This window comes from Cottoperca gobio, chromosome 1 (assembly GCF_900634415.1).
Source record: "Cottoperca gobio chromosome 1, fCotGob3.1, whole genome shotgun sequence".
Taxonomy (NCBI): Eukaryota; Metazoa; Chordata; class Actinopteri; order Perciformes; family Bovichtidae; genus Cottoperca; species Cottoperca gobio.
Window position 1 is genome coordinate 664678 of NC_041355.1, and position 25194 is coordinate 689871.

A 25194-nucleotide genomic window follows, 5' to 3' on the forward strand; every position below is an offset into this window, starting at 1 on the left:
AACATGTACAGCAGTAACACACAACACACACATTAATGCAGCAGGAATATTAATCCAGAAGCATCACATGTACTGAACCTCACAGGGAACATCTCACTGCACAATGAGTATATTTACTTATCTTTTAATATTGAGTATAATCTGATGCCAAATCTAATTTGACTACTTTCATCCTATCGTTGTTCTTTTCCCCTGAAGGCAGCTTGGTCACACAATGTTCCCAACACAAGTATTATTTAAGAAAGACCATAATATTATTTGCCCGTAAAGATAAACCATTTTCTCACCGTGAAATCAACTTTGTTTTTTGTTTTTTTGTCAAAGAGTGACGCATCTTCTTAAGCACACACAATCTTTGCAGAAAAATGGTAGCACATCTTCCTCTCAATCTCTGAAGCTCGTCGTTGCATAGGGGAAACATCATAGATGTAATAAAAACAAACATGAATCTTCATGTTTTCATTACAACACAATCCTGTTTTCTACTTTAATAAGTGCTAAGCTAACCTTTCTGTTGTTACTAGTGTTCTTACCATAAATGTAAAGTCATACACAGCAACAGTGTGCACAACACTTTGCATGTGAAGCACAATAAACGGATTCTTATCTTTCAGTTGTATTTATGTTCTAAATGTTTTGCATGTCAAATATTAATTTTCATATGTGAGGTAATTATACGCCATGGATAAATATAGCAGAGTGATAGGTCCCTCTGACATGTAGTGTTTTAAAGCTACAGTCACAAAGCTGCAGTGGTTAAATGTAATACTATACTTACACATTCAAAGTGCTGTACTTCCATTTCATGCCACTTTACTCCTCTACATTTTACTTCAGTTCATTTATAAATTAAGATTCTGAGCTGACATATTAAGAGTTTATGAAATAAGATAATCTACCTAACATTTTATACATAAACAATTAGTTGATTAATCAATTAGTCAATTAGCAGAAGATTAATTGGAAACTATTTTGATGATCTTAATTCATTTTTCATGTAAAAACATTTCATGGTTGGAGCTTCACATGTGAAGATTTGCTGCTTTTCCTTTTGATAATTGTAATTTATTAGTAATAATGTTGAGGTTTGGACAAAACACACATTGTGAAGGAGTCACTTTGGACTCTCACAACATTTCTCACTATTTTCACTGCTTTTACAAACACTCAATTAATTATTAGAGAAAAGAATCTTTAGTTCATATTTTAAAATGAGGAATAATAATCTAATGATATAATATATAAAGGTTTAACAGTCACAGGGGACATGTTTATGATTATGATGATTATACTTACAAATTTAGTCAAATTTCCAAAGCAGAAATGTTCGTTTTTCCACATCGTGGTATCAGTTACCTTATTTAAGTAAAGGAACCGAGTACTTCCTCCACGACTGATACGTATATAATCAAGTTTATAATAATAATAAACAATAAAGCAATAATATTGGTTGGGTATACTGTTTTATTCACAAAGACACTTTATACTCCTTAGTTCAACACATAACGAAACAGCAAGGTTTATGCATTGAGATATCGTAACTAAACATATTTGGCAAAAGATGAATCCAGCCGTGCACTTCAGGAGAAAACAGACAAACAAAAGAGTAAAAATGTAACGCAAAGCGAAGCCTGCGATAAGCATCGTGTCTCAAAACAAAAGACAGAAGAGATCGTCCCCTCTTCAGCAGAGCGACGGAGCAGTCTGAAGGCTTAAAGATTCGTTGTTCTCATCGTCAACAAATACCAAGAAAACACCAAAACCAGCAATGAATGTCCCGACGGACAAGAAGTGTGTGTGTGTGTGTGTGTGAGTGTGTGTGTGTCTGTGTGTGTGTGTGTTAAAACCAGATGTGTCTTCTTCCTGTGTGAGCTCCACTGTTGTCCAAAAACTATTAAAAACACACCAATGAGCCTTAATGACATTAACACACACTGTACTTTATTTTCACTCACTAAAGCATCGGATTAATCCGCCCCTGAAAATAGTCCCCAATAAATGTGCTATTTCTTTCTTCTTCTTCTTCTTTTGTTTTTAATGTAACAACATATTTTTAGGATTTACATCTTCAGTAGGAACCAATGGGCTTGGAGCTGAGAGCGATACACAGCCAGAGAGAAAACATTTTTGGTTTTGGTCTTTTCAAGGGATTTGTTTAAATGTAAAGGAGGAATCCACCATCTTCCACTCACACGGTTACGTCTCATGTTGTTTGTGATGTGGCTCATTCCTACAGAAACTCTTTTTATTACATTTCTACCAGAACGTTTGCTATTTTCTCTTTTTTGTCACCAAATTCACATTTACTGGGAGATATCTGAACATGAAGTCACTGCGTCTGAAATCGTCCTGTTTGTTATCCACAAGAGGAAGAAACTTCCCTTCATGCTACCCGTTTGTTTAAACAATGTTTCTTTTGATTAAATAACACAATACTTAACATATAAGAAAAGTCAAAACTATTACGATGATGTACACACTCTCATACAGCGTCTCTTCTCTCACGGACACATCCACACCGTTAATAAATAAGATAAAATACTTCTGCCACCCACAGATGTCTTCCATCCTGGTCTTCAGCTGACACCATGCTAGCTGGTGCGCTAGGTCCCTCACAACGAGAGATGCTTTTAATTATCAGGGCTTATTTTTACTCCACTTTAAAGGAACATTTTGGGACAATAAAACGTTCTTCTTTATTTTCTTCTCCAGAGTGTCGACTATTAATATTAATCTCTGTCCATCCAGTGCAGAGAGATAGCTTCTGTGTTTCGCTTAGCTTAGCACAAAGACTGGGAGCAGGGGGAACTGCTAGCCTAGCTCCATCAACATTGAACAAATACACCTTCCAAAAAACTCCACATGCAAACTCCAAAAGAGTTTCGCATGGTGCAGGAACAGGAGACTTTGATGCTGTACTGTATCTGTTGGGACTGAAGACCGCATCGCTAAAGTCAAACTCTGAACTCTGTCCGATGTCCACTGTCCAATAAACCCTGCTGACTTCAAGATGGATATTTGTTTCTCTTTGATGGACCCTAATCTAAGGGGAAAAGTCCAAATCTTTGATCCTACTCAGAAAGAAATCTCATGCATGGAAAGCAAGTAAGAAAACTATCATTGCAGCGTTCTAGATCGCTTAACTTACAGAGTGCTGAGCTCAGAAATGGGCCGAAGTTCCCCCCTGCCTCCGGTCTTTGAGCTAAGCTAGGCTAATCACATCCCAGGCTGTATCTCTGTACCGGAAGCACTGAGGTGAAATGTATATCTTCTCATGTGAGATGAAAAACAAGCGTATTTCACAAAATGTCCGAGTGTTCCTTTAACCCCACACACTCCGGCTCTAAAGCTACTGAGCTTCTCTTGGTGTTTGATCACTGAAGCACCCACGTAGTGAGTGAGGGGTTGAGACTTAAATACGGACACATGAGAGAAAACTGCACTTTTAAACCTCAGATCTTTTCCCTGTTCATTACATTTGTTATAAAACATTTTAAACCAGCCTTGTTGGCGAACATGAGCACGCTGTGTGCAGTTAACTTACGTCACTGTTTAGGATTTCTGAATATTAGCTAAACTATTCCCTTTTTGCTGGCATGTGAAGCTGCCGAAAAGCACCGCTGCAGAGTGCAGCTTTAAAACAACGAACAACCCTTTAAAGACCAGCATAGCAAACAGCTATTCTCTCTCCTCTTTTTGATAAGACAACACAAAACACCCTCGCTGATGTGACGCACGCCTTCGAGATGAGGCTGTCCTTTTAATTCTGATGCTGATGTTCAAAGGTAGGCCAACTGATGTCCTCTGCTGGGTGTTTGGTGCGTGGGAGGAGGAGGAGCGGGCTCAGTTGAACGTCTCCTTGTTGATCCACATGAGGGTCCGCGTCTCGTTGGGCTTGCATTCGTACTCGATGTTGCTGAATTTGTTGCCGAACTGGCAGTGCTCCCTCTTGTAGTAGTTGTAGTATTTCGCCTGCCAGACCGTCTCGAACGCCCCTGCTTTGTTAAACTGCACAGGAAGAGAGATCGTCGTCATCAACACTGCAGCAAAAAAGAGCAACAGCCATCTGATGTCCTACAGCACTGCAGCGCTGATGTCTTACCTCCATACTGACTTGGACAGGCTGCCGGTCTCCGCTCTTAGTGTGCGGGACACCCTCGGTGTCATACTGGGCGTGATAAACCACCGACTCCTCGTCCCTGGACTGCTGCTCCAGAGGGAAGACGATGCCTCCGATGTTCATGTTGCTGTGAGGAAGGGAAGTTTAATCCTGTGTTACAGGCTTAGAAGTGACAGGACACTATCTTCAGAATAATAAAGTATATAATCACATGGATGTTAGCCATAGTGCAGTCTGTTTGTAGAGGGGCTCTGTTATTATTTTAATTAATATTGTGATCAAATGACACATATTCCTTCATCTAAAGGTCAAATCTTTGTCCTGAGGTTTGCTCAGCACGGTCATCACCACTTCCTGCCCCGAGCCTCACAGAGACCAAACATAATAATGCATTTAGTGGATTTTAGTCAACTGTTTAAAGCAGAAACGTACCAACAATACCAGGACAACCAATCTAAAACACGCTTTATTCAAACATATATTTAGACTTTTAAACTAGATACTGTTTTTACTGTTTAACTTGCACTCCACACATCTTAAGCATGCAGGCTCAGGGACTGTGTTGTATAAATGTGTGTGTGTATATAGTGCTATTTCTTGCAGAGAAACACTTTCTTTCTGCCCTGCATAGAGATGTATGGTAACATGACAATAAACCTCATTTGCATATTTGTTACAGCACTTGAGCTCCTTTGATTCTGTAAGAAGATGATACTTGTAGTACTTAGTACTTGTCAGCTCACTCTATTAATACCATGTATCTGCAGATTGGAATAGCTGTCAGGTCTTTTTACATTTACAGTGTGTGTGTGTGTGTGTGTGTTATTTTACTCAACGTCATTGAGGCCGTGTGGTCACGTGGACCCCGCCCTGCTCCACACTCACCTCCCTTCATGTGAGCCGACATGAGCTGTGTGTGTCTGTTTGTACATCAGCAGAGAGACGACGCTTCCTGTCGCCACGAGCGATATAAAAACCACATCACACACACATGACCCACACATCATGATTTATGCAGGCGGATATCAGATGCTGCAGGCCCGCAGGACGAAGGCCACGAACGTGCACGGCCGTCACTGCTTTGTTTTGTACTTATAAACGTTATTTAATTGCAATTTTGCGAATGTGTCTTATCCTCATACACGTAGACCTTTTTATTTCTTATTTGTTTAATGCGGGACTACTCTGTGTTGCGTCCTGCTGCAGAGGAACCACAATACCTGAGCCCATAATGAAGACAATAATAAGAAATGTTGCTTTAAATTGGATTTCTTCTTACATGGCCTCGACGTTTCCAGGCTTCAGCACCACCTCGATCTTGTATTTGGAGCCAGTGAGCAGTTTGATGGTCCTGTTCTGGCCGAACCTGGTTCCGTCCACCTTAAAAAACACGGGACCCTCGTTGGGTTGGATCCGCAGCGAGATGGTGATGTTGACGATCGGAGGGACGTCGTCCATTATCCCGGGTCAATGTTCGGTCCCGTGTTGGGGGAGAAGACAGCGGATGATGCGATGATGCTGAGAAGGGACCACAGTCAAGCTGGGCTGTGCAGGGCTTCCGGTTACGTCTTTCAAAATAAGAGTGTGAGGGCCAAAGCCATGTACTTATACAGTCATGGTCACATCACAGTAGGGCTGCAATTCACTGATTATTCTCTCGATTGTCGTGAAAAATGCCATTTTAATTTCCCTAAACTGATTTCAAATTGCTTCTTCTTTCAAACCTATCAAAGATATCAATATTACCATTTTATATAAAGAAAACTGCACACTTGTGTAATGTATATAGTGTGTCTATCCTTTATATTTTAGTTGTAGAAGTTTAGTATATTGTAGTGTATTCTAACTTATTTAGTGTATATTGTGTATTCTATAGATAACCTGCTACTTTAACATACTTGGGATCAATAAAGTAGATCTAAATGCTATCTATCTCTCTCTCTCTCTCTCTCTCTCTATCCATCTATGTGCTACTTAAGAGGAGTACCACTATACTTGAGTATCACGTTATATTGTATTTTATATGGTTATATTGTATATTCTTCATTATATTTCAAAGGGAAATATTACACTTTTCACTGTAGTTTTTCCCAGATTTAATATCCAAATCATGATCAAAAATCAATCAATAAATGTCAATTACCGAATGTCCCTCATGTCTTTCTCCTTGAACATTTTCCTTAAGTTTCTTTTCCTTCTTTCCTAATTTCTGTCATTTCTTTCTCAAAAATATGAAAAACCCTAATGCAGAATATGACATTTTCACCTGAAATCAAAATGAAACTCTTCTTCTTGTACTTCATTCTGCAGGCGGTTCAACAACAACATTCTTAGAGAGGATTTTACAGCTGAAATATGACACACACACACACACACACACACACACACACACACACACACACACACACACACACACACACACACACACACACACACACACACACACACACACACACACAGACAAACCTTTTACTCTTCGTTTGGCAACACTGTATTTTATTGCATCACAGTCGTTTTTACATCGAAGCAATGAAACTGCTTAATTGTAATATTTTCACCCGATAATGTCAGTATTTCATTTTCTTCATGATCTTTTTTTTCTTGAAAAAAGTACAAACTAAAAGAATATGTACAATTGTTTGTTTGTATTCGCATAAAACAAAAAAAGTATCAAATATATTAGCGTTAAAAAATCAGGCACTCAAAAGTGCCAGAGGTGCTTTGAAAAATCCTAAATGTCAGAGCATCTGTCGGTCATCTGTCGAGCTCGGCCTGCAGGATCTCTCCCCAGGTCTCAGCGTCCAGCGCCGTCATCTTCCTGCCGCTCAGCTCCTCCGCTGATCTCACGTGGCTGTAGCGACCTCTCAGCCAGTCTCTCTTCAAACAGCTGCGAGTGTAGTTCTTCACCAGTGTGACCTGCAGAGGGGAGACGGCCGCAGTCAGAGGACAGCAGGATCAAAAATATACTTTATATTACATAAAGAAATGTGCTGAGAGTATGTGCATCAATCAAAGCATACAGCCATTTTCTACTTGACCTCTCAAGTTTTCTCAAGGCCTGAGCCGGGACTAACCTGAAGCCTCAGTGTCCTCATGCAGGTTGCTGTCCAACACCTGACAGTGTAACATCAACTTATTCTGTCGCTCTGTGACATCACATCCCCTCAACTGCCTTCAATTTTAGTCCTTGGTTTGGCAAGACATTTTGTAGCATCAAACCTCAAGTCAAACTTTACCACGGTCTCTTTGTTTTGTTTTTAAACTTGACCCACCTTCCACGACAGGCCGTCTCTCCTGTCGCTGTCGACCTCGCCCTGACAGACGGCTCCGACCAGCAGACACGGCCTCCTCCACACCTGGTCGCTCTCCTCAATGATGTGGTGCCACAGCTTGCAGGTCCGCGACGCGCTGCACAGACTCTCGGTGTCCAGCTCGCCAAAGATCTTCACGCTCATTTCTGTCGGCAGCAGCTCAGCAAAGTTTTGAGGGGGGGTGTTGCAGGTGGATATCAGGGAGGCTTTTCTTTTAGAGAGGAGAGACACAGGCGAGGTCCTCGAGGAGTCATGCTGCATAATAGCTTAGTCCAAAAGTCTGAAACAGCCTGGGAACAGAGGGAGAACGATTGGCCCAGGATTATTTTTTAATCCCAACGGCACTTTGAAGATATATGGAAGGGGGTCAATCCTATTTAATTGTTTTTGTTTTGGATGAGATTGTAGCATATTTTGTATTTTGTTGAGCAGCCAAGCTCACGTTTTCACCAATAAGAAAATATTTTACGACATAAAGACTATATATGTACAATACAAATTGAAAAACCTGGTGTTTGTGTGTGATGTACTACTCGTGTGTTACATTGCATTATGTGTATATGTATATTGTTCATGGTCACTTTCCAAATAGAATGAATAAATAAATAAACCCCGAGGGAAATGCTTGTACAGCACAAAGTGGGAAATATATAGGATGCAAATAAACAAAATATAAACAATTAAGATGATCAATAAGGTGCAAAAATGAAAATAATGCCAGAAATATAAACAGGTTAATAGTAGTTGCCGTTAGGATGGCAAACTACACAGAAATCTCTACCTACAAAAACAACTCATTACCCATTTCCAGGCTATTAAACAGCACAGAATCGGCAGTCAGTTTAAAGTACCATTTCTTGTTTTAATGTTGAGTTTGTGGATTTGAATTTCTGCATCAAAGTGTGAATGTCAATGTAGGAAACTGATTTTCCGAGTCAGTCGCGAGTCTCTTCTCCGCTCCGGCTAACGTTAGCTAGCCTAGCTAACAGCGACAGGAAATCACTGTGACCTGACGCAGTTTTCGAGCTAAATACGTTTTGTTTTTACATAAAAACACAAATGGAAACGTCTGCCGGCATAATTCACCATAATGATAACGTGTAGTTAAGTGTTTCTTACCGGCGGTGTGGTCACTCCGTGTCTCCGTGACAGCTGACTGTTTAAACGTCAACGGTTGTTTACACACAGACATACGTCACGTCAGTGCTGTTTTGATTTTGTTAAGTGCGCATGCGTATAAAGGGTCACACGCCCATGAAACGCAAATGACTGGCCACACATTCGCCGAATTACGTCCTGAAATATTACGATTTAGAATGTTCTTGCTTATTTGAAAATAAATCATATTTATAAAATACACCCCAAGACAGTTTATGAATAAGTAAATATTGCTTTTGAATTCGGCTATATATATGTATATAAAGGCTCCTGCAATATTTGAATGTCTTTCCATTCTAGCCTAATATCTAGCTATTAAAATCCATTAGACTACACGATAAACACAAGGGACCTTAGGGAGAAGTGTGAACCACATACAAAAGTTGAAATATTGTATGTAAGTTAAACGTATGCCGAATGAAAGAGTCATGTTTACTCAATCATAACCCGTCTTGAGATGTCTTTTAAAATCATAAATAATTCTCAAAGAAATAAGAACCTTTTAAATTGATTAAAATCAGGATGGAATTCGGTACAAGTGTGTCCAGAACTCTACTAGGAAGAGGTCTACTGCGCAGGCTCCCCTGAATCCCGGAAGTTTTGAATCCTGTAGCTGACAGCGAGAGCAGTAAATGCTTTCTGTGCTGTCGGTTTGTTTTTGTTTTGTTTTCCTCCTGAGAGACACATAATTATCCCGTGTGCCTCCACAACAGGTAGGCAGAAGTTTATTACTGCATGTTTCGTTGTGACCGTAGCTGACTACTTGGTTCACACGGAGGAACCGAATGAAACATAAGTTTTAGAAACTCGTTAAATCCTGATTTAATTCTCCGAATAAGCCCTCTGTAGCTTCCAGAAGCATCTTAACTTAATGGTAAAGGCTTGTTTTGTTATGTGTTATCTACCCGTGCACTCCAGTGAACCGGGGTGACGCTCCCTCCAGTCCCGCCTGCAGAGCAGATGTCCGGTTTCGACCTCGTCCCGGTGGACGGTGGCGGCGGGGATCCCATCCACCTGCCGCCGGGGGAGACCGTGCTGGGCAGGGGGCCATTCCTGGGAGTGAGTCCTCCTGTGGCTTTATTTAATTTGAGCTTTGTTTAGTTTGATACTAGCATCCCTTCTAACAGTGCACATTAATAAGCATAGCTGCAGGTGTGTGATGTAACTAAGTACATTTACTCAAGTACTCAAGTACAAATACATACCGCCCCTATGTTGATGTTTAAAATCATTTTCCATGCAAAAACATTTCCTGGTTCCATGTTCTCAACTGTGAATATTTTATAAATCCTGCTTTTACATTAATGCATGATTAATAATAATAATAACAATAATAATCTAATTATATTATATATAACACTGTAAATCCTGATTATACTTACATACATATAGTCATAAGACTTTTACTTGTTATTTTTGCAGTGTGGTTTTAGTACTTTTATTTAAGTAAAGGACCTGAATACTTCCTCCTCCACTGCTGCCCTCAGTGCATAGTGTATGACCCTCCATGCAGTAGTCGTGTGTGCGTATTAAAGTGTATTTAAAATGTATCTTTGCAGGTGTTTTGTATGGCACAGACCCGCCGCTCTGAGTCTTTTCTCTAGTTACACTAACTGCTGAACATTTAGTGAAATTCTAAACAAGCTCCTCCAAGAATCAAGCTCAGGGACATGTGGGTTACAGCCGAGCTGCAGGTCTTCCACTGAGCCACTGGAGGACTCTGTCACACTGGTAACATGTCTTTCTGATGGGGCGCAGCTTTGTCGTGGTAGAGACAGGTGGAGTTATTGTCCTGTTGGCGGCCGGGGAGGAAAAGTCAAAAGCATTCATGTCGTGTGGACCGTGAATGTCCAGAGCACATTTCAAGTGAATCTGTACGTGTCTGTTATTCACCTCTAAACACGTCTGAATCCTTTTGTCTCAGGTCAGCGATAAGAGAGTGTCCCGACTTCACGGGCTGCTGGAGAACCAAAACGGACAGCTGCGCCTCAAACCGGTACGTCCTCTCACCCAGTGATCCGCCATGTTTAACCAGAAGCTGTGTGTGTGTGTGTGTGTGTGTGTGTGTGTGTGTGTGTGTGTGTGTGTGTGTGTGTGTGTGTAAAAACAGCATTTCTGCATGAGAAATAATTAATCTACGATTAATCCATTAACCAAATATTTGGCCAATTATCTTTAATAATGCAATAATCGTTGCAGCTCGACTCCACGAGTGGATTCAAGCAAATGTTACTGACAATTTCTGCATTACAGAATTTGCATTTGACTTCCAAACATGTGGTCTCTCCTGTGACGGATGGTCTGTCTCTGGCTTCCAGAGAAACCTTGTGTTCCAGGACTGATGGCTGTCCATGATTTGCTAAAAGGTCGACATTTAGTCGCTGTGATCTCATATCGTCGTGACTTTTTACAACAAACACTCGCAGCGGCAGCACGCAGCGGCAGCACGCAGCGGCAGCACGCAGATGGAGCTCCGTTTGAAAAAGCAGAGTTAATGCATCAGCACTGATGAATAATTAAATCACAGTCGCCATTTTTAAATCGTGAGGTGTAAAATCAATCGCTTCATATGTGACCTTTTTGATCTGACGCTGGAAAACACACAGAGACGGATATTCTGCACAGAGCAGTCGGGGGGGAAATCAATGCTTTATGAAAGCAACTTTCCTTTTCCATCCGGTCCATTTGCTATAGTTGACAGCGTACCTTAACATTTTTGTAACTTTATTGAAGTATCTAAATATCATCTGAGGCTCTACTGCGTACGAAGGCCTGTAATGGAGAGTCAACTATTTATTATCTAAAACTGTTTATTTGTATATTCCCAGTGAAGTCGTGGCCCGGACGGATCAACAATGAGCTGAGAGAGGAGCGACTCACACATTCTTATTATAAAGATATTATTATAGCTGCCTTTAGATCCTAAAACATCCTTACAGACCTGATGTTCCCACATTCAAATAATAGTTTAGACTAAAATAATACCTTTATTGGTTCATCCTCTTGTGTTGATCTTCAGACGCACCTGAACCCGTGCTTTGTTCAGTCGTCGCTGACCGACGACCCTCGCCCTCTGCAGAGAGACTCCTGGTGTCCTCTTCACGATGGAGACTTGTTCTCTCTGCTGCCGGACCAGTACGTCTACAAGGTGGTGGCCGTGGGCGGAGGAGACCGCACTCCCAGGTACTCGCACGTCTGGGAAGTAGCTCCTCTTCACGCTAATACTTTGGTTCAAGATCAAGAAATGAACCCACCTGACGTCTTCGAGCGGAAGAGTCTTTTATCTTTGCAGAGCCGACTGCGTGGGGCTGAAGGTTCAAGTGTTATATGTCGACTTGATTAAAGTCCAACATTAGGAGAAGGATTATTAATGCAGTGGTTCTGTAATGTTTTATCTATGAGCTTCCCTCCAGACATTGTCCGGATGCTCTCTGTTTGAAGTTCAGATCAAACACACGAGAAAAGGACACTCGAGAAAACGTTGCTACTGTTCGAAGCAGCTCATTTTATATTCATACAGAATATATCCATCTCGTATCAGAGCAGCAGCACAAAGAAAGTCTCTGTTAGTTAGGGAGCTTTAAATGTGCACACTAAGAAAAGAATACAAAATATACAAAATGCAGGGTTATATAATATATATTATATATTATATAATATTATATTATAGAATAAGTAATAAGAATAAGATAGGATAAGATAAGAGACATACAGGATAGAGAGAGATAAAAAATAGAGATATAGATATAATAATACACATATATATAGATAGAATTATATATATAATATAGGAGAATAAAAACAGATAGATCGAATAGATATAGATAGATATAGAGACTTATAAAGAAGAAGAGAGAGGATAGAAGATAGAAGAATATTAAGAAGAGAAATACACATAATATATATTATATAAGATAAAGATATAATAATTATGTATAATATATAACACATATATATAAGCATATATAATAATAAATAATAAGATATATATATATATACATATATATATATATATCTATGATATAGACAAATATTAATATTTATTATACTACAAAATAATATATATATATATATATATATATATATATATATATATATATATATATATATATATATATACACACACACACACACACACACACACACACACACACACACACACACACACATAGTTGAGAGAAGAAATCACTTTAAAAGATCTTTAAGAGAATCAGCTGACATTATTTTTTAATGTTTTTCCGTCCCGTAGAAACAGTCAGATGTTTGAGGAAGAAGAAGGAGAGCTTCTCGTTTCTCCCAAACCAGATGTGGAACCGCCTCGTCCTGTTGGACAGACTCCACCGACAGCGGTGGCGGCGGCGGCTCAGTCGAACCAGGAAGAAGCCGACAACACGCGTTTTAACAAGGTTTGTTCAACTACAACAACATCTGAAGACACAGATCACCCACAAGAAGAAGTGCAGCTGTAGAAGTTATGAGCTCATAGTTCCAGTCACAATGTTCACATGTTTATTAATGACCCCGCTTTTGTAAAATCCCTGAATGGAGGCGTTGATGGTGGCGACGATCTATTGGTTGTGGGATGCAGTGGTTGCATCCTTCAGTTAAATAGAATTGAGCGTCTAGCTAATGGAGAGGAAATGACCTTCAAAGACCACAACAGATGATCGCTGGGGTCAGAGGTCACATAAAGGTGTTTACATAAAGAACTATACTCTCCAGAGAAGTGCAGCCTCTAGATCGTTGCTCTCCAATACGACATACAGAAGGATTATACTTCTTCCCAGTGTCCTTGCTTTTTATTCTGTATTTCTGACGCTCTCTATTTGTTACTTTGCGATCACCAGCCGGAGGATTCTTGCTCTAATTGCTTTGTATGAATGAGCTCAATCTGTCAACACGTACTGCGATACAAGCGAAACACTCATCCTCGACATTCAGAGTCCGCCCGGCTGATCCGCTCTTAGGTCTTTGTTCTGATGGTGTCTGTCTGACATGTGACGCTCAGGATAGACACACACACAACAAGCTCCTTTAGCTGCAGTCACAACGACGTTCTGTTCTGAAAGGTTTACACATTTAGAACTGGAAACGCAGTTTATGGTTTGCAGCTCCGGAGGTCGACACAATGATCTCTCCTCTCTGTTAACAGAGGTCCGTGTGCAAAACGTTCAGCTTCTCGTCTTCACGTCACATTCCCTCAGTCGTTTAAGATGTTCAGCGTTGTAGTTTTCAGTGTTTCCAGAACTATTTTGTTTTTCTTCCACGCAGGGAGATTCTGCACAACCAGAAGAACAAAGTGACGTCCCGGCGTCTGCAACCCAGAGACGAGCTCTGCCGGCCTGGATGATGGCGGTTGTGGCAGCTCCACGTGCCGCCGCCGCCGCCTCCTCCTCCTCCTCCTCCTCTTCCTCCTCCTCCAGCCAGAAAGGTACCGAGTTCATGTTTCGTGTATCTGTCCACATGTGACCAACTGCCAGATGTGGGATTAAATCTGTACTCGCGTCACAAAGGTTCCTTGTATAACACAGTCCTTCAGATCGGTCCTCGTCCCCTCAAAGAACTCCGACAGCACCCCCCCTCGGGTCCCTGCTCCATGCTACACCAGTTAGGGCGTCCTTGGGTCTAAAAACATAATAATAAGAATGAACTTTTTGTTTCCTGCACAAAACAAAGTCACAAAGTGTTTTACAAGGATAAACAACGAAATGTGAGGACACTTTTAAAGTCTTGTGCGTCGGTGTTTCAGCACTAAGGAATGAGAGTGTGATCAGCTGATGTCCACCAGCTGCTGCTGAGACGCCGCCTGAACGCTGACGCTCGGTGACCTTAAAGAGCAGCTAAACCTGATTGATGGTGTCGTTGTCTTTGACAGGTTGACTGCTGTGAGATGTGATGAAGTAACACAGCAGCTAACCTTCCTCTGTGTAGCGCGACCTTCCTTGATATTTATAGCAGTTAAAGAGGACGATGGAGGTTCTCCCCCCCCCCTGAGTGCTGCTGTAATATTTACGATGAAGGAAAGCAGACGGCTCTGCTCTGCTGGACGGAGCCTCAGTGGCTTCTTCACTGCCTCCATTAAAGCGTCTTGTCCAGAGCTGCGTTTCCCTGCAGAGTGGGAACATGGAAGAGTTCCAGCTTCCTCCAGAGACACGTGCGACGCTGTCGGCGTCTCGGGAGAAGAAGCCAGTTCAGAAACATCGAGTCTGCTTTCAGTCACCGAGACTTTTTCACTAAACGTTGGCAGTGTCGGAAAAAAACCTTTCTCAAGTACAAGCTGGAGGTACTTTACTTACCGCTCCAACACACACACATATCTATATATCTATATGTGTGTGTATGTGTGTGTGTATTGTACTTCTTACTGCCTCACGTCTGACTTTACATTTGCTCTTGTGTCTGTGTCACTTTGTAGAAGTCTGTAAGTTGTGAACAGTTTTAAAAATGAAGCTTTCCGTATGAAGAATGATAGTTTCTGTGTAATCCTCTGAAACTGTTGTTTGTGTCTCTGTGTTCAGTTCCAGCAGCTGTGAAGAGAAGTAAAGGACCTCCGACCAGCACGCCCACCAAGAGCTCGGAGCTCAGCGGCGAAGAAATGCCGAAGAAGAGGAGGAGGAAGATGAGCGACAAAGAGCAGGAAACAGTTGAGTGTTAAAGTGTGGCTTATCCTTCATCCTTCTGTCTCCAGGAGTCTTCACAGACGGACAACGTGAGATGAAACCCTTTTTGTTTGTCTGTTTGACTCGCAGGTTGTTCCTGCAGCCCCACGTCACACTGAACCCACCAGGTCCGAGGCGAGCGACGAGTCTGACGGCTTCACCGTGCAGGGGGACGAGGAGGGACGAGGAGGAGAGACACCTGCAGCTGACATGAACACCACAACACTGACTGATGCGACCAGCCCGGCCGAGGACAAGAAGTCCAAACATGGAGGACAACAGACTCGACTCAGAACGGCGTGTCCGTACGGGAAGGACTGCTACAGGTGACGTCCACCTGTGTGTTTCTTTTATGTGCCTCAACAAAGATGAGATGAAACGCACTTGAGCTGATGAACACGAGAAAGCTTCTCTGTGCTTTCAGCCTGGAGACGTGTTCCCTCCAGACTTTCAGATCAAAGATCCACAACCCTAAACCCCATCACAGCCACACCGACGTCCCTGTGACGCTCCACACGGGCACAGATAATGAGTGTATTATAAAGCCGCCATAACAAATACAACCAAAACTATCTTCATGGCGAGGGAGGTGACGTCATCATGTTATTTATGTTAGTTATTTTTGACTTGACTTCCACAAAATGAGTTTTGATGTCAGTATTTTTACATTTGCACATCTTAAAGAACAGCTGGCGCCAGTGCGTGGCGTCACTGCTGCAGAGCGTCCACAGTGTGGTCCTTTAGATGTGCACGAGGCAGCGGCACGGAAACATCCGCTACAAAGGTTCTGTGTGCGACATGTGTCTGACGGCTTTCACCTTTCTGTTTGCCTCTCCAGGAAGAACCCGGTCCATTTCCAGGAGTGCAGTCACCCCGGTGACACCGACTACGAGGACGAGGAGGAGGAGGAGGAGGAAGACGAGGAGGAGGAGGAGAAGCCCGAGTGCCCCTACGGCACCGACTGCTACAGGTCAGACATTACAGTCGGATGAAAGGGAGGGACTGATGACCTGATGACACATTGATCACGTTACAAGAAGCTGCAGAAGAAGAGACGCGTCATGTCCGTGTTGGAGCTATAGCAGTGCAGTTAGTGTCGAGGGGGAATGGTTGATCTACACGAGGAGATGTCTCGTCACGTTGCCGTTGATCCCGTGATTACTGCGTAGAGAAGCTCTGCAGGTTTCATCTAGTATCCTCTGGGGGATTATTCCAGATCTGTGTTGCCTGACAACAACATGCTGCTTCACTGTGTTTAGTTTGAACCTTTGGGACCATCAGCAGTCATTTCATATATTACGGCGTTAATAATAAAGACCTTCGGCTGAGTGTCACCTGCGTCACGGTGTCTGAGAGTCAAAGGAATCTCGTTTATTACAGAAAACAACAAAGTTGACTTTGACTTTTTGTTCCCTGACAGGAAGAACCCTCTTCACAGGAGAGAATACAAACACACAAAGAAAGCAGGTAAGATGTTCCACCTGCTCCCGTTCTGACATCATCTGAACAGCGTGACCTTTTTATTCCTTTTAAATTCATTTTAACTCCTAAATAAATACGTTTAATATCAAACATAGTTCTTTAAGCTTCTTTAAAATGCAGGGAAAGAAATCACAATATAAAATATTCTACAATATTTAATGCGTGACTCATGATCACACTGTTGATGCCGTTACAGTTCGCACTACGCGAACCGTCCCCAAAAAGGCTGACGACGAAGGCGACGAAGGGGACGAGTATGACGACAGCTTCATTAACGACGACAGCGAGGACGCGGGCGATGACTCGGACTACGAGCCTCCCGTGTCGGAGGACAGCGGTAAAGAGGACATCGCAGAACTGCAGAAGGAAGCAAAGACCTTCGTGAAGAGGAGGAAGTAGATCTCCTTCTTCTTTGTGTCGTGTGTGATTGAATCCTGCAGGAAACCCGTGTTTCAGTCTCTACGTCCTCTCAGCTTTCAGCGCCGTTAATGCTCGACATCAGGAACTTAACATGAACTAAAGGCGGGGGTCAATCAGCTTCCTGTGTCTCGTAATCTGAGGCCGAGCGTCAGTCAGCTTTGTCCTGCTGCAACTAGCCCGCAGCGCTGACGCAGCCTCGGCGCGGGACTCGTGAAGCGTTTGTTTCTGACAAATGTTAGCCGACCTGAGGGACGCACGCCTTGATGAAAGCAGTTCAAAATAAGTCTGTCGTTGTTGCTCTTTCCCCGGTCGTCTGGATTAAGAGCGTGGAGCTCTGGCCTCTCGTCTTGCTTCCAGCCGCCAACGTGCAGAAGCTGTCAGGTGTCCTCTGCAGGTGTCGCCATGGTAACCTCAAACACAACAGTGCACCACCTCGGTGAATCAGGCTGATTAAATATAATAGGTCTTTGAATGAAAACATCCCTCGCGCCCTTTTAAAATGCAAATTTCTATAATATATCTGGTTGTTTACTGAAGATGCAAAACACACATGTTGACGAGTCAAGTGTTCATCTGTGTGTCTGATCAGCTGCACGGATCCAAAGCGCTCGTTTCACTTCAGGTGAAGCTCCATAAATATGTATATAAATATCTGTATGTAGATCTCTCTCAATTGTTTCTCTAATGTGTTTCTTTTTGCTTCCTTTAAATACATTTGATGAAAACAAAGTCTTGTCCTGTTTCTGATGAGCACGTGCGCCTGTCAATACACTTTATTATTATTATTATTATTATTATTATTATTATTATTGATTAAATGCTGTGAAGGAGAAATGTTTTGACCAAACTCTGAGCAATTTTCCGAGAATTTCGTAAGAAAAACAACATTTAAAGATAAAGAAAGATATAAACAGCTTTATTCGTCCCTCCAGGGGAAAGTCAACTTCAAATTACACACAGCCACAGAATACACCCACGTGCACAAACAGGTAACGAGCGTTAGCAGAGAGACGTCAGAGCCGTGAACAGGCTTCCCGAGCAGTTTGGGGTTCGATGCTTTGCTCAAGGGCACCGCTGCCGAGCCCAGAGACCGTTTCACATCATCTTCATTCATCAACAGTGAAATCATATTTTCTGTAGACGTGTTCGTGTGCCCGGAGGGACTTCTGGTGGGAAATACCACATTTATTCACTTTATTGTATTTAGTCTCAACAAGACTGCGTTTGCACTCTAACAGCTCTGTGGTGCTTTGAGCTAAATGCTAACATGCTAATCGTTAGCAGGTGTAATGTTTACCATTTTCATCATCTTAGTTAAGTGTGTTAGCATGCTAACGTTGCTAAACTCAAAGTAGTCCTGCAGGCTGGACCTTCTGCAGGTTATAGATCATAGATGATCTCCATCTGCACACGTCGCAGCAGATTCATCAGAAGTCTGTTAGTGTTGGACAAACACCCTCCGAGGGCTTGATTCTGAGCGTGTCATAAATCAAATGAAATAAAAGATTTCTAAACGAAGAGAAGAGCAAAAACCTTTTATCGCGTTAGTTGTTTTTCACTCTAATCACCGTTTCTCAACATTTAGGGGTTGCAGTAGAAAACTATAAAGCACCACACGTCTGCACGATCCTGCTGCATGAACAACATCTGGATAAAGATACACAGTGATAATCATGCTTTTGAGAGGAGAGCATTCGTCCTGCTTTTTAGTGTGGTGGTTAGAGAGTAAGGACAGCTGTCCATCAAAGTTCAGAATTATTCAAACTTTACTTTTCACAGCAGAGGAAAAGAAAACAAGACGTCTGTTTGTTGTTTAGTTTCGATGACATCTCTGAGCCGTAATACCTGAATCCTGTTTGACCTCAGCTGCACAGGAAGTGAAAGTCTGCAACACAAGTAACAGACATCAGTTCAGCGTGGTTGTGTATATATGCACACTGTACACGCGTCCTCAGATCCACGCAGCACAATGTAGAAATGTAGAAACGACACTTTTTGCTGAAAACAGGCTGTTTTTGTGAGGAGCTCATGAAAAGTAGACTTTTTAGAGACACGTGGTTCTCACAGGACAGAGACGCTACAAACATATGATCTTATAGAATATGATGCATTGATGGAGATTACACTACCAACAGGATGTAAAGGAGGGAACATTAGAACAACCTTAAACATGTACAGCAGTAACACACAACACACACATTAATGCAGCAGGAATATTAATCCAGAAGCATCACATGTACTGAACCTCACAGGGAACATCTCACTGCACGTACTTTAACGACATGTTAAAGGTTTTTAACGCAGGACTTGTACTTGTGTTGGAGTATTTTCTCTTAAGTAATCTGAATACTTCCTCCAGCGCTGCTATCACTGTAAAGAAAAAACTATTTAGGTCTAATTTAGGTGAAATATCACACTCGGCATCAACAACATGTTGAGTCCTTGCTGTCGTGCCTCCCTGTGTTTCAGACCAGTGAATGGTTTATATTCCACTTCAGCATCTTTTGCCCTCTGCTGCACATAAATCAACCAAAACAGACGTACATGACGCAGGCTTCTCCACGCTAACCTCGTGGGGGAATACAAATGTTGTTTTTTGACCTGTTTTCCAGCGGCAGTTTGAATCATCCAGGGACTCTCATGATTACCGTCGGCCCGGGATGAGAACGTCTTTGCTCGAGGTGACACAAAAGTTCAAATCCAGTATTTTCACAGAAACAGAACAACAAACACGTCACCTTGATTCTCCCAATATCACAAAATCACACGAAAAGCCATCTTATCTTATCTCGCTTCAACTAATGTGTTTGTGACCGGACCACCGGTGACCGGACCCATCAGCGTCCTCCATGTGAGGATCTACCGGTCGCTACGGGCGTGGTTTAGACACATGGAGGCGACTTTCTGTTTAAAACAACAATGGCCGCTCCTAAAGACGCACGTGTGGATGCTGCAAGAGCTTCAGCTATTTCAGAAATGTATTTATTCTTTAAAAGAAGAGCAAAGAACGGCAACAGAAAACTATTTTTTTTCACTCTTCTTCAAGAGTTTGATTGACAGATGGTTCATCCAATCACCTGCCAGGTTTTTTTTTTTTTTTTTTAAAGTGCCCTTTTCCGAACTCCTCGGCTGGTTCTGCGTTAATAAACATGGCCGCACTGTTTCCTTCTTCGCTGTTTGAGCTACGTCCACTACGCCATCTCTGGTTGGGTAATAACGGGTTGTAAGTTCCTACTTTGATGTGATTCAGGAGAAGCGGCAGATGTTCGACCTCTACTTCAGCCGAGCTCCCTCCGTGTCCTCCGTCACTCGGAGGGACAGGGTCTGTGCCTCCGCTTCATCCACCGACTTGGCGGCCACAAAAGTCACCAGCCTCAGCGGGAACTTGCCCGTCTTCTTCAGGCGCTTGGTGTTGTTTCGGACACTCATAAAGCAGAAGGTGTTGATGACCCCGTTGCTCATGGCGATGCACTCGATGATATAGAAGACCACCAAGGAGTTCCTGTCCCTGGATATGAGGGTGGGGTAAAAGTCCCGCAGCAGGGAGAAGCCGTAGTACGGCGCCCAGCACAGGATGTAGGCGACCAACACCAGAATCAGCACCACCACCGTCCTCCGACGCCTCTGGAGCCTCTTCTGGATCTGCTGCGTCTGGAAACCCGGAACGTCTTTAAACCACAGCTCCCGGGAGATCTGGATGTAGCAGACGGCCATGACGGTCACCGGGCCCATGAACTCCAGAGCGAAGATAAGGAGGAAGTAGGAGCGGTAGTAAACCTGCTGGTCCACGGGCCAGATCTGAGCACAGAAGGTCTTGTGGGAGCGACCCTCCACGTGCGGGTACTTCGTCTCAGAGAACATGTAGGCGGAGGGGATGGAGATGCAGATGGGGACGATCCAGACCGCCAGGATCACGCAGTACGCCGTCTGGTACTTCATACGAGGCTTCAGAGGGTAGAGGATGGCCATGTACCTGCAGACAGGAAGACACATGACCTTCCAAAACCCAAACATATCCAAACATTTGTTTTTAAATATTAAAAAAATATATTTTTTAATATTTGGATACATATCCAAAAAAATGTGTTTATATATATAATATATTAGAATATATATATAATATATATAATTATATATATATATATATATATATATATATATATATATATATATAAGCTAGAACCACAGCACAATTTTCGATGTTTTTCTGCTTGAGAAATGACTTTAATTAAATGATTATCAAAATGATTACTGCTGACAAATGTTCTGTTTGTTAACTAACCAATTAAGTATTTACTTCAGCTTTAGTAATTCATTAATTAATAAGTAAGTAAGTAATTTCCGGTAGCTGGAAGCAGTTACTCCTGTCTTCAGACTGCTTCAGGTGATTTCGGACTGTTTTAAGCTGTGAACATTTACAGACTTGGAAACTGGAACCACTTTTGCTGTCCCCGGATACACAGAGATTATCCATCTTTCCTCCCTGCAGATGCTATTTATACACGGACAGAGGATGTCGGCCATGATGAATGGAACACAGGGGGCTGCTAGTGCCAAAGTGTGAACGTCTGCCGATGATGGATTTGGTTCAGAAGCTGAGAAGAAGCCCAGAAGCGGCTGTTATTGTAGCAGAATGTAAATCATCTCCGGTCACATCGTCGTCAGAGTCCTGAGATCTGTTCTGAGATCTGTTCTGAGATCTGTTTGATGAGGAGCGGCCGATAACTTTCCTGCTTCTCCGACTAATAAAGCTCTGTAGGTCACCCAAACATAAGTCTGCCTGCTGCATGGTTAGTGTTATGTTGTTGTTATGTTGGCACACTGACATGATAATGTGTTGAAAATGAGCATGTCAGTAGGTGTTAAAGGGACAGTACATTAAAAAAAAGTGCTATTTATCAATCTGGATTGTTTTGGAGTGAGTTGCAGAGTGTTAACAGATACTTGTAGTCTTTCGAATATAATGGAAATAGATGGCACTCGGCTTAAATAAATACATTTGACTCATTGTCGTGCACATGAGTGATTAGCACGGAGGTGATAAGAGGAACACACACATAACGAGAGGGAAAGAGAGAGGTGCAGATGTTATTCTGGAACATGAAAGGATGGAAGGAAAGAAAGAAAGAAAGAATTAAAGAAAGAGAAATGGGGAAAATCAATGAAGGAATAGAAGACATAAAGTCAGCGTCTGTGTGGGAGCGAAACAGAGCGGAGGAGGGAATGTGAACGAGGCAAGAAAACAACAAGACACTTGAATGTCAGGGGCGCGGGGTTCCGTCAGGGGAATATATATATATACAAATGTTTTTAACGATGCACGATCTACCCGCACTACACTCGCGATCAACCTTTTGGGCACCCCTGAGCTGGAGAGTAACCAAAGGAGGGCAGGTATACACCAGAGCCAACAGCAATGAGAGGTAAAACAAAGATTTAGATTTTATTGTCTCAAATGAAGCTGCAAAAAGTCAAATTATGTGAAATCTACATTTGTTTCAATCTGCTTTTTCCAACTGGAACAAATAAAACGTCTCTGAGGCTGTTTTCTACATGTGTACGTATGTAATACATTCTTAACCTACACAAAGAAATATGCAAATGTTAAACACATTCTGTGTCGTTATTTAAGGACAATAACTTCAGAAATCAAAGACATCTTTGAACGCAACCATCATTTTGATCTGTAAAGTTTGTGACTGCATCTGGCACGGTCACAAAAGATCTGTCCACGGACACACACACACACACACACTCACACACAGACACACACACACACACACACACACTCACACACACTCACACGCTGGTAAAAATCAATGACTGTCCAGTTTACTTTTGATGAAAGTTTTTCTTGGTATTGGTTGGCGGTCCAAAAATCATCCGACGAAGTGATAAATCATTTATAAAAAAAATAAAATAAAGATGAAATAATTAAATCGTGACTCTTGTAGACTTTCTGAATGTTATCTGACCAAATTAATCAAATTCTAAAAGTGAAACAAATCATTCTGCGCTCAATAAAACGTATCCACCGCTTTACAGCGGAATGAGCTGCGATGGAGTAGCTTTACAGCGGAATGAGCTGCGATGGAGTAGGCTACGGCGGAGCCATGACGTAGGCTACGGCGTAGGCACAAGTTGAAGTACCTTGGTTGTGATTGGCACGCAACACCTCTCATGTGCACCTCGAATGACACAAAGAGAGGGCTGGTAAAGAGATAGACAGGACCAGAGGGCCGGTAAAAACGATGCATGCAGAGACCAGCTGCAGCAAAAAGACTGAATTTGTCGGAGGAGGGTGAAAGGAACTGTTGCAGGAACAAAACTCAATGTTGAGGAGGGTTTCGCTTCGACAGATCAAGCTTTGGAACTACCTCAATGGTGGCGCCATCTGCACCAAAACCTGATCACTCCTTCCTCGGCTCATGATCTAAATCTCCACCAGATTTAAAAGAAACCAAAAAACCTTCATGGAAAGATTAAACAAACCCAGAAGATTAAACTTCATAAGGTGCAGGTGGACTCACCTGTCCACGGCGATGGCCAGCAGTGCGTTGGTGGACACGTAGAGGGAGACGGTGCGCAGGTAGTTGGTGCAGGCGCACAGCAGCAGGCCGTGATCCCACGACAGCTGCTTCACCACGTAGTAGTCCAGCAGGAAGGGGCAGCACACCGCCGCCACCAGCACGTCCGACACGGCCAGGTTGGCGATAAGCAGGTTCGTCAGGTTGCGGAGCTGCTTGTAGCGGGCGAGGCTGGCGATGAACAGACAGTTTCCCACTCCACAGACCAACATGATGCCCACCAGGACCACCGCGATGACAATGGTGGCCACGAAGAAGGCCCGGCCCTGCGTGGTGTCCGGGATCTCGTCCAGAGGAACCTCGTAGTCCAAGGCGTCGTTGGCCAGATGGTAGTCTGGCAGAGCCGAGCTGCTGTTGGTCGGGTCGTCCATTGTGGATCAGGTCAACATGCTCAGGTAGGAGTGTCTGCGGGGAAATGAAAAGAAAAGAAGTTCACATTTTAAATAATAAGTCTGACCGCCATGTCCATTTATTAGCTTTTCTGGAAATCATGTGTTTAGTAGCAAAACCGCTACTAAATGGACCTTAATCACCAGAATCACCAGAATCACCTGAAGAGCACTGCAAGATGAGGAGAAATACATCAAACTACTGTTTCAAGGTCAGGAATGAACTTCCAATCAAAAACTTTTAAGTCAACACACTCGGGAAATCCTCCATGAGCTCAGAAATGTTTACAGAAATGAACACCTGAGGAAGACTGTGCGAAGACTGAGAGCGAAGAACAGCTAATGAAGGACTGTGTGGCTGTTCCCAAGGTCAAGAATGACCTTTCTGTCTCATTTGAAGCTTTGAGCTGTCGCTGTAGTTAGCGTTGGTCATTACATGTACAGTGTTATGTCAGGCCAATAAAGCCATTTGAATGTGATTGTTATGCACCTGTGAGGACAGATCCTGGAGGAAGACATGAACTTTTGTCTGCGAGGTCACGAAGGATTTTAACTACCTGTCAGTGACGGTTAAATCTGTCATTACAGAAAGGTAAAATGCAGAGTACAGTCCTCTAATCGGACCTTGTTCTCGTTTATACTAAGAAAGCACAACCGACTGACTGCGCGGCTCAAGCACTTTGATCATATGTTTTAATTGATATTTGTCGTGTACCCGCAGATTTACCCGACTTCAGTAAAACAATGTCGGCATACAGGTTCACACAAATCGCTGTGAACTGATCTTAAGTAACTGGGGCGAGCAGACGAGCATGCTCCAGCTGATAGAGAAGAACTCAAACTCAAACTTTGGTCTGCGATGGTCCTCATGACGTCATCCGCCATGTTCGCGACTGTATGCTTAGCAAGCGCGCCGAATGCACACGCTCCTGTTTAGTTTCACACACTCCAGCCCAAGAAGAAGGAGATAACAAACTGAATGATTGTTTAAAAGATCGGTAAATGCGCATGCACGGAACGCCAGACGGACGCAGACCCTCAACTGTAGTATGAATGGAACCGCGTGCA

The 25194-nt window shown here is 42.7% G+C and overlaps 4 protein-coding genes across 7 annotated transcripts; 1 reads left to right on the forward strand and 3 right to left on the reverse strand.

Moving 5' to 3' along the window:
- Positions 1 to 1444: 1444 nt before the first annotated feature.
- cnrip1a (cannabinoid receptor interacting protein 1a) lies at positions 1445 to 6499 on the reverse strand. Of its 2 annotated transcripts, XM_029428910.1 has the most exons (4): positions 6387 to 6494; positions 5400 to 5688; positions 4103 to 4247; positions 1445 to 4008 (listed from the first exon to the last, which is right to left on the reverse strand). In XM_029428910.1, exons 2-4 carry the CDS (start codon positions 5576 to 5578, stop codon positions 3844 to 3846), a joined length of 489 nt encoding a protein of 162 aa, XP_029284770.1. In that variant the 5' UTR covers positions 5579 to 5688; positions 6387 to 6494; the 3' UTR covers positions 1445 to 3843. The 2 variants fall into 2 exon arrangements, with proteins under 2 accessions (XP_029284770.1, XP_029284763.1); XM_029428903.1 differs by having other exon boundaries at positions 5400 to 6499.
- A 100-nt stretch (positions 6500 to 6599) lies between these two features.
- On the reverse strand, positions 6600 to 9646 carry fbxo48 (F-box protein 48). Of its 2 annotated transcripts, none has more exons than XM_029428931.1 (3): positions 9495 to 9646; positions 7393 to 7721; positions 6600 to 7036 (listed from the first exon to the last, which is right to left on the reverse strand). In XM_029428931.1, exons 2-3 carry the CDS (start codon positions 7690 to 7692, stop codon positions 6875 to 6877), a joined length of 462 nt encoding a protein of 153 aa, XP_029284791.1. In that variant the 5' UTR covers positions 7693 to 7721; positions 9495 to 9646; the 3' UTR covers positions 6600 to 6874. The 2 variants fall into 2 exon arrangements, with proteins under 2 accessions (XP_029284791.1, XP_029284782.1); XM_029428922.1 differs by lacking the exon at positions 9495 to 9646 and adding an exon at positions 8551 to 8699.
- On the forward strand, positions 9143 to 17873 carry aplf (aprataxin and PNKP like factor). Of its 2 annotated transcripts, XM_029426617.1 has the most exons (11): positions 9143 to 9302; positions 9508 to 9648; positions 10514 to 10585; positions 11609 to 11772; positions 12839 to 12995; positions 13861 to 14020; positions 15108 to 15232; positions 15339 to 15574; positions 16087 to 16218; positions 16669 to 16715; positions 16927 to 17873. In XM_029426617.1, exons 2-11 carry the CDS (start codon positions 9550 to 9552, stop codon positions 17127 to 17129), a joined length of 1395 nt encoding a protein of 464 aa, XP_029282477.1. In that variant the 5' UTR covers positions 9143 to 9302; positions 9508 to 9549; the 3' UTR covers positions 17130 to 17873. The 2 variants fall into 2 exon arrangements, with proteins under 2 accessions (XP_029282477.1, XP_029282549.1); XM_029426689.1 differs by lacking the exon at positions 9143 to 9302 and having other exon boundaries at positions 9452 to 9648.
- A 2301-nt stretch (positions 17874 to 20174) lies between these two features.
- On the reverse strand, positions 20175 to 24108 carry LOC115006311 (prokineticin receptor 1-like). The gene is made up of 2 exons (XM_029428472.1): positions 23681 to 24108; positions 20175 to 21123 (listed from the first exon to the last, which is right to left on the reverse strand). Exons 1-2 carry the CDS (start codon positions 24106 to 24108, stop codon positions 20424 to 20426), a joined length of 1128 nt encoding a protein of 375 aa, XP_029284332.1. The 3' UTR covers positions 20175 to 20423.
- Positions 24109 to 25194: the final 1086 nt, after the last annotated feature.

What these genes read in the sequence shown, in the direction of transcription:
- cnrip1a (XM_029428903.1), bottom strand. Translation starts at nt 5,578, where the DNA reads ATGGACGACGTCCCTCCGATCGTCAACATCACCATCTCGCTGCGGATC. An exon ending in CCTGGAAACGTCGAGGCCAT is followed by an intron (nt 4,248 to 5,399) that starts GTAAGAAGAAAT and finishes CCTTCCTCACAG; the next exon opens with CAACATGAACATCGGAGGCA. An exon ending in CTGTCCAAGTCAGTATGGAG is followed by an intron (nt 4,009 to 4,102) that starts GTAAGACATCAG and finishes CTTCCTGTGCAG; the next exon opens with TTTAACAAAGCAGGGGCGTT.
- aplf (XM_029426617.1), top strand. Translation starts at nt 9,550, where the DNA reads ATGTCCGGTTTCGACCTCGTCCCGGTGGACGGTGGCGGCGGGGATCCC. An exon ending in GCAGGGGGCCATTCCTGGGA is followed by an intron (nt 9,649 to 10,513) that starts GTGAGTCCTCCT and finishes CTTTTGTCTCAG; the next exon opens with GTCAGCGATAAGAGAGTGTC. An exon ending in TACGGGAAGGACTGCTACAG is followed by an intron (nt 15,575 to 16,086) that starts GTGACGTCCACC and finishes TTGCCTCTCCAG; the next exon opens with GAAGAACCCGGTCCATTTCC.
- LOC115006311 (XM_029428472.1), bottom strand. Translation starts at nt 24,108, where the DNA reads ATGGACGACCCGACCAACAGCAGCTCGGCTCTGCCAGACTACCATCTG. An exon ending in CTGGCCATCGCCGTGGACAG is followed by an intron (nt 21,124 to 23,680) that starts GTGAGTCCACCT and finishes TCCTGTCTGCAG; the next exon opens with GTACATGGCCATCCTCTACC.
- fbxo48 (XM_029428931.1), bottom strand. Translation starts at nt 7,692, where the DNA reads ATGCAGCATGACTCCTCGAGGACCTCGCCTGTGTCTCTCCTCTCTAAA. An exon ending in GAGACGGCCTGTCGTGGAAG is followed by an intron (nt 7,037 to 7,392) that starts GTGGGTCAAGTT and finishes TCCCCTCTGCAG; the next exon opens with GTCACACTGGTGAAGAACTA.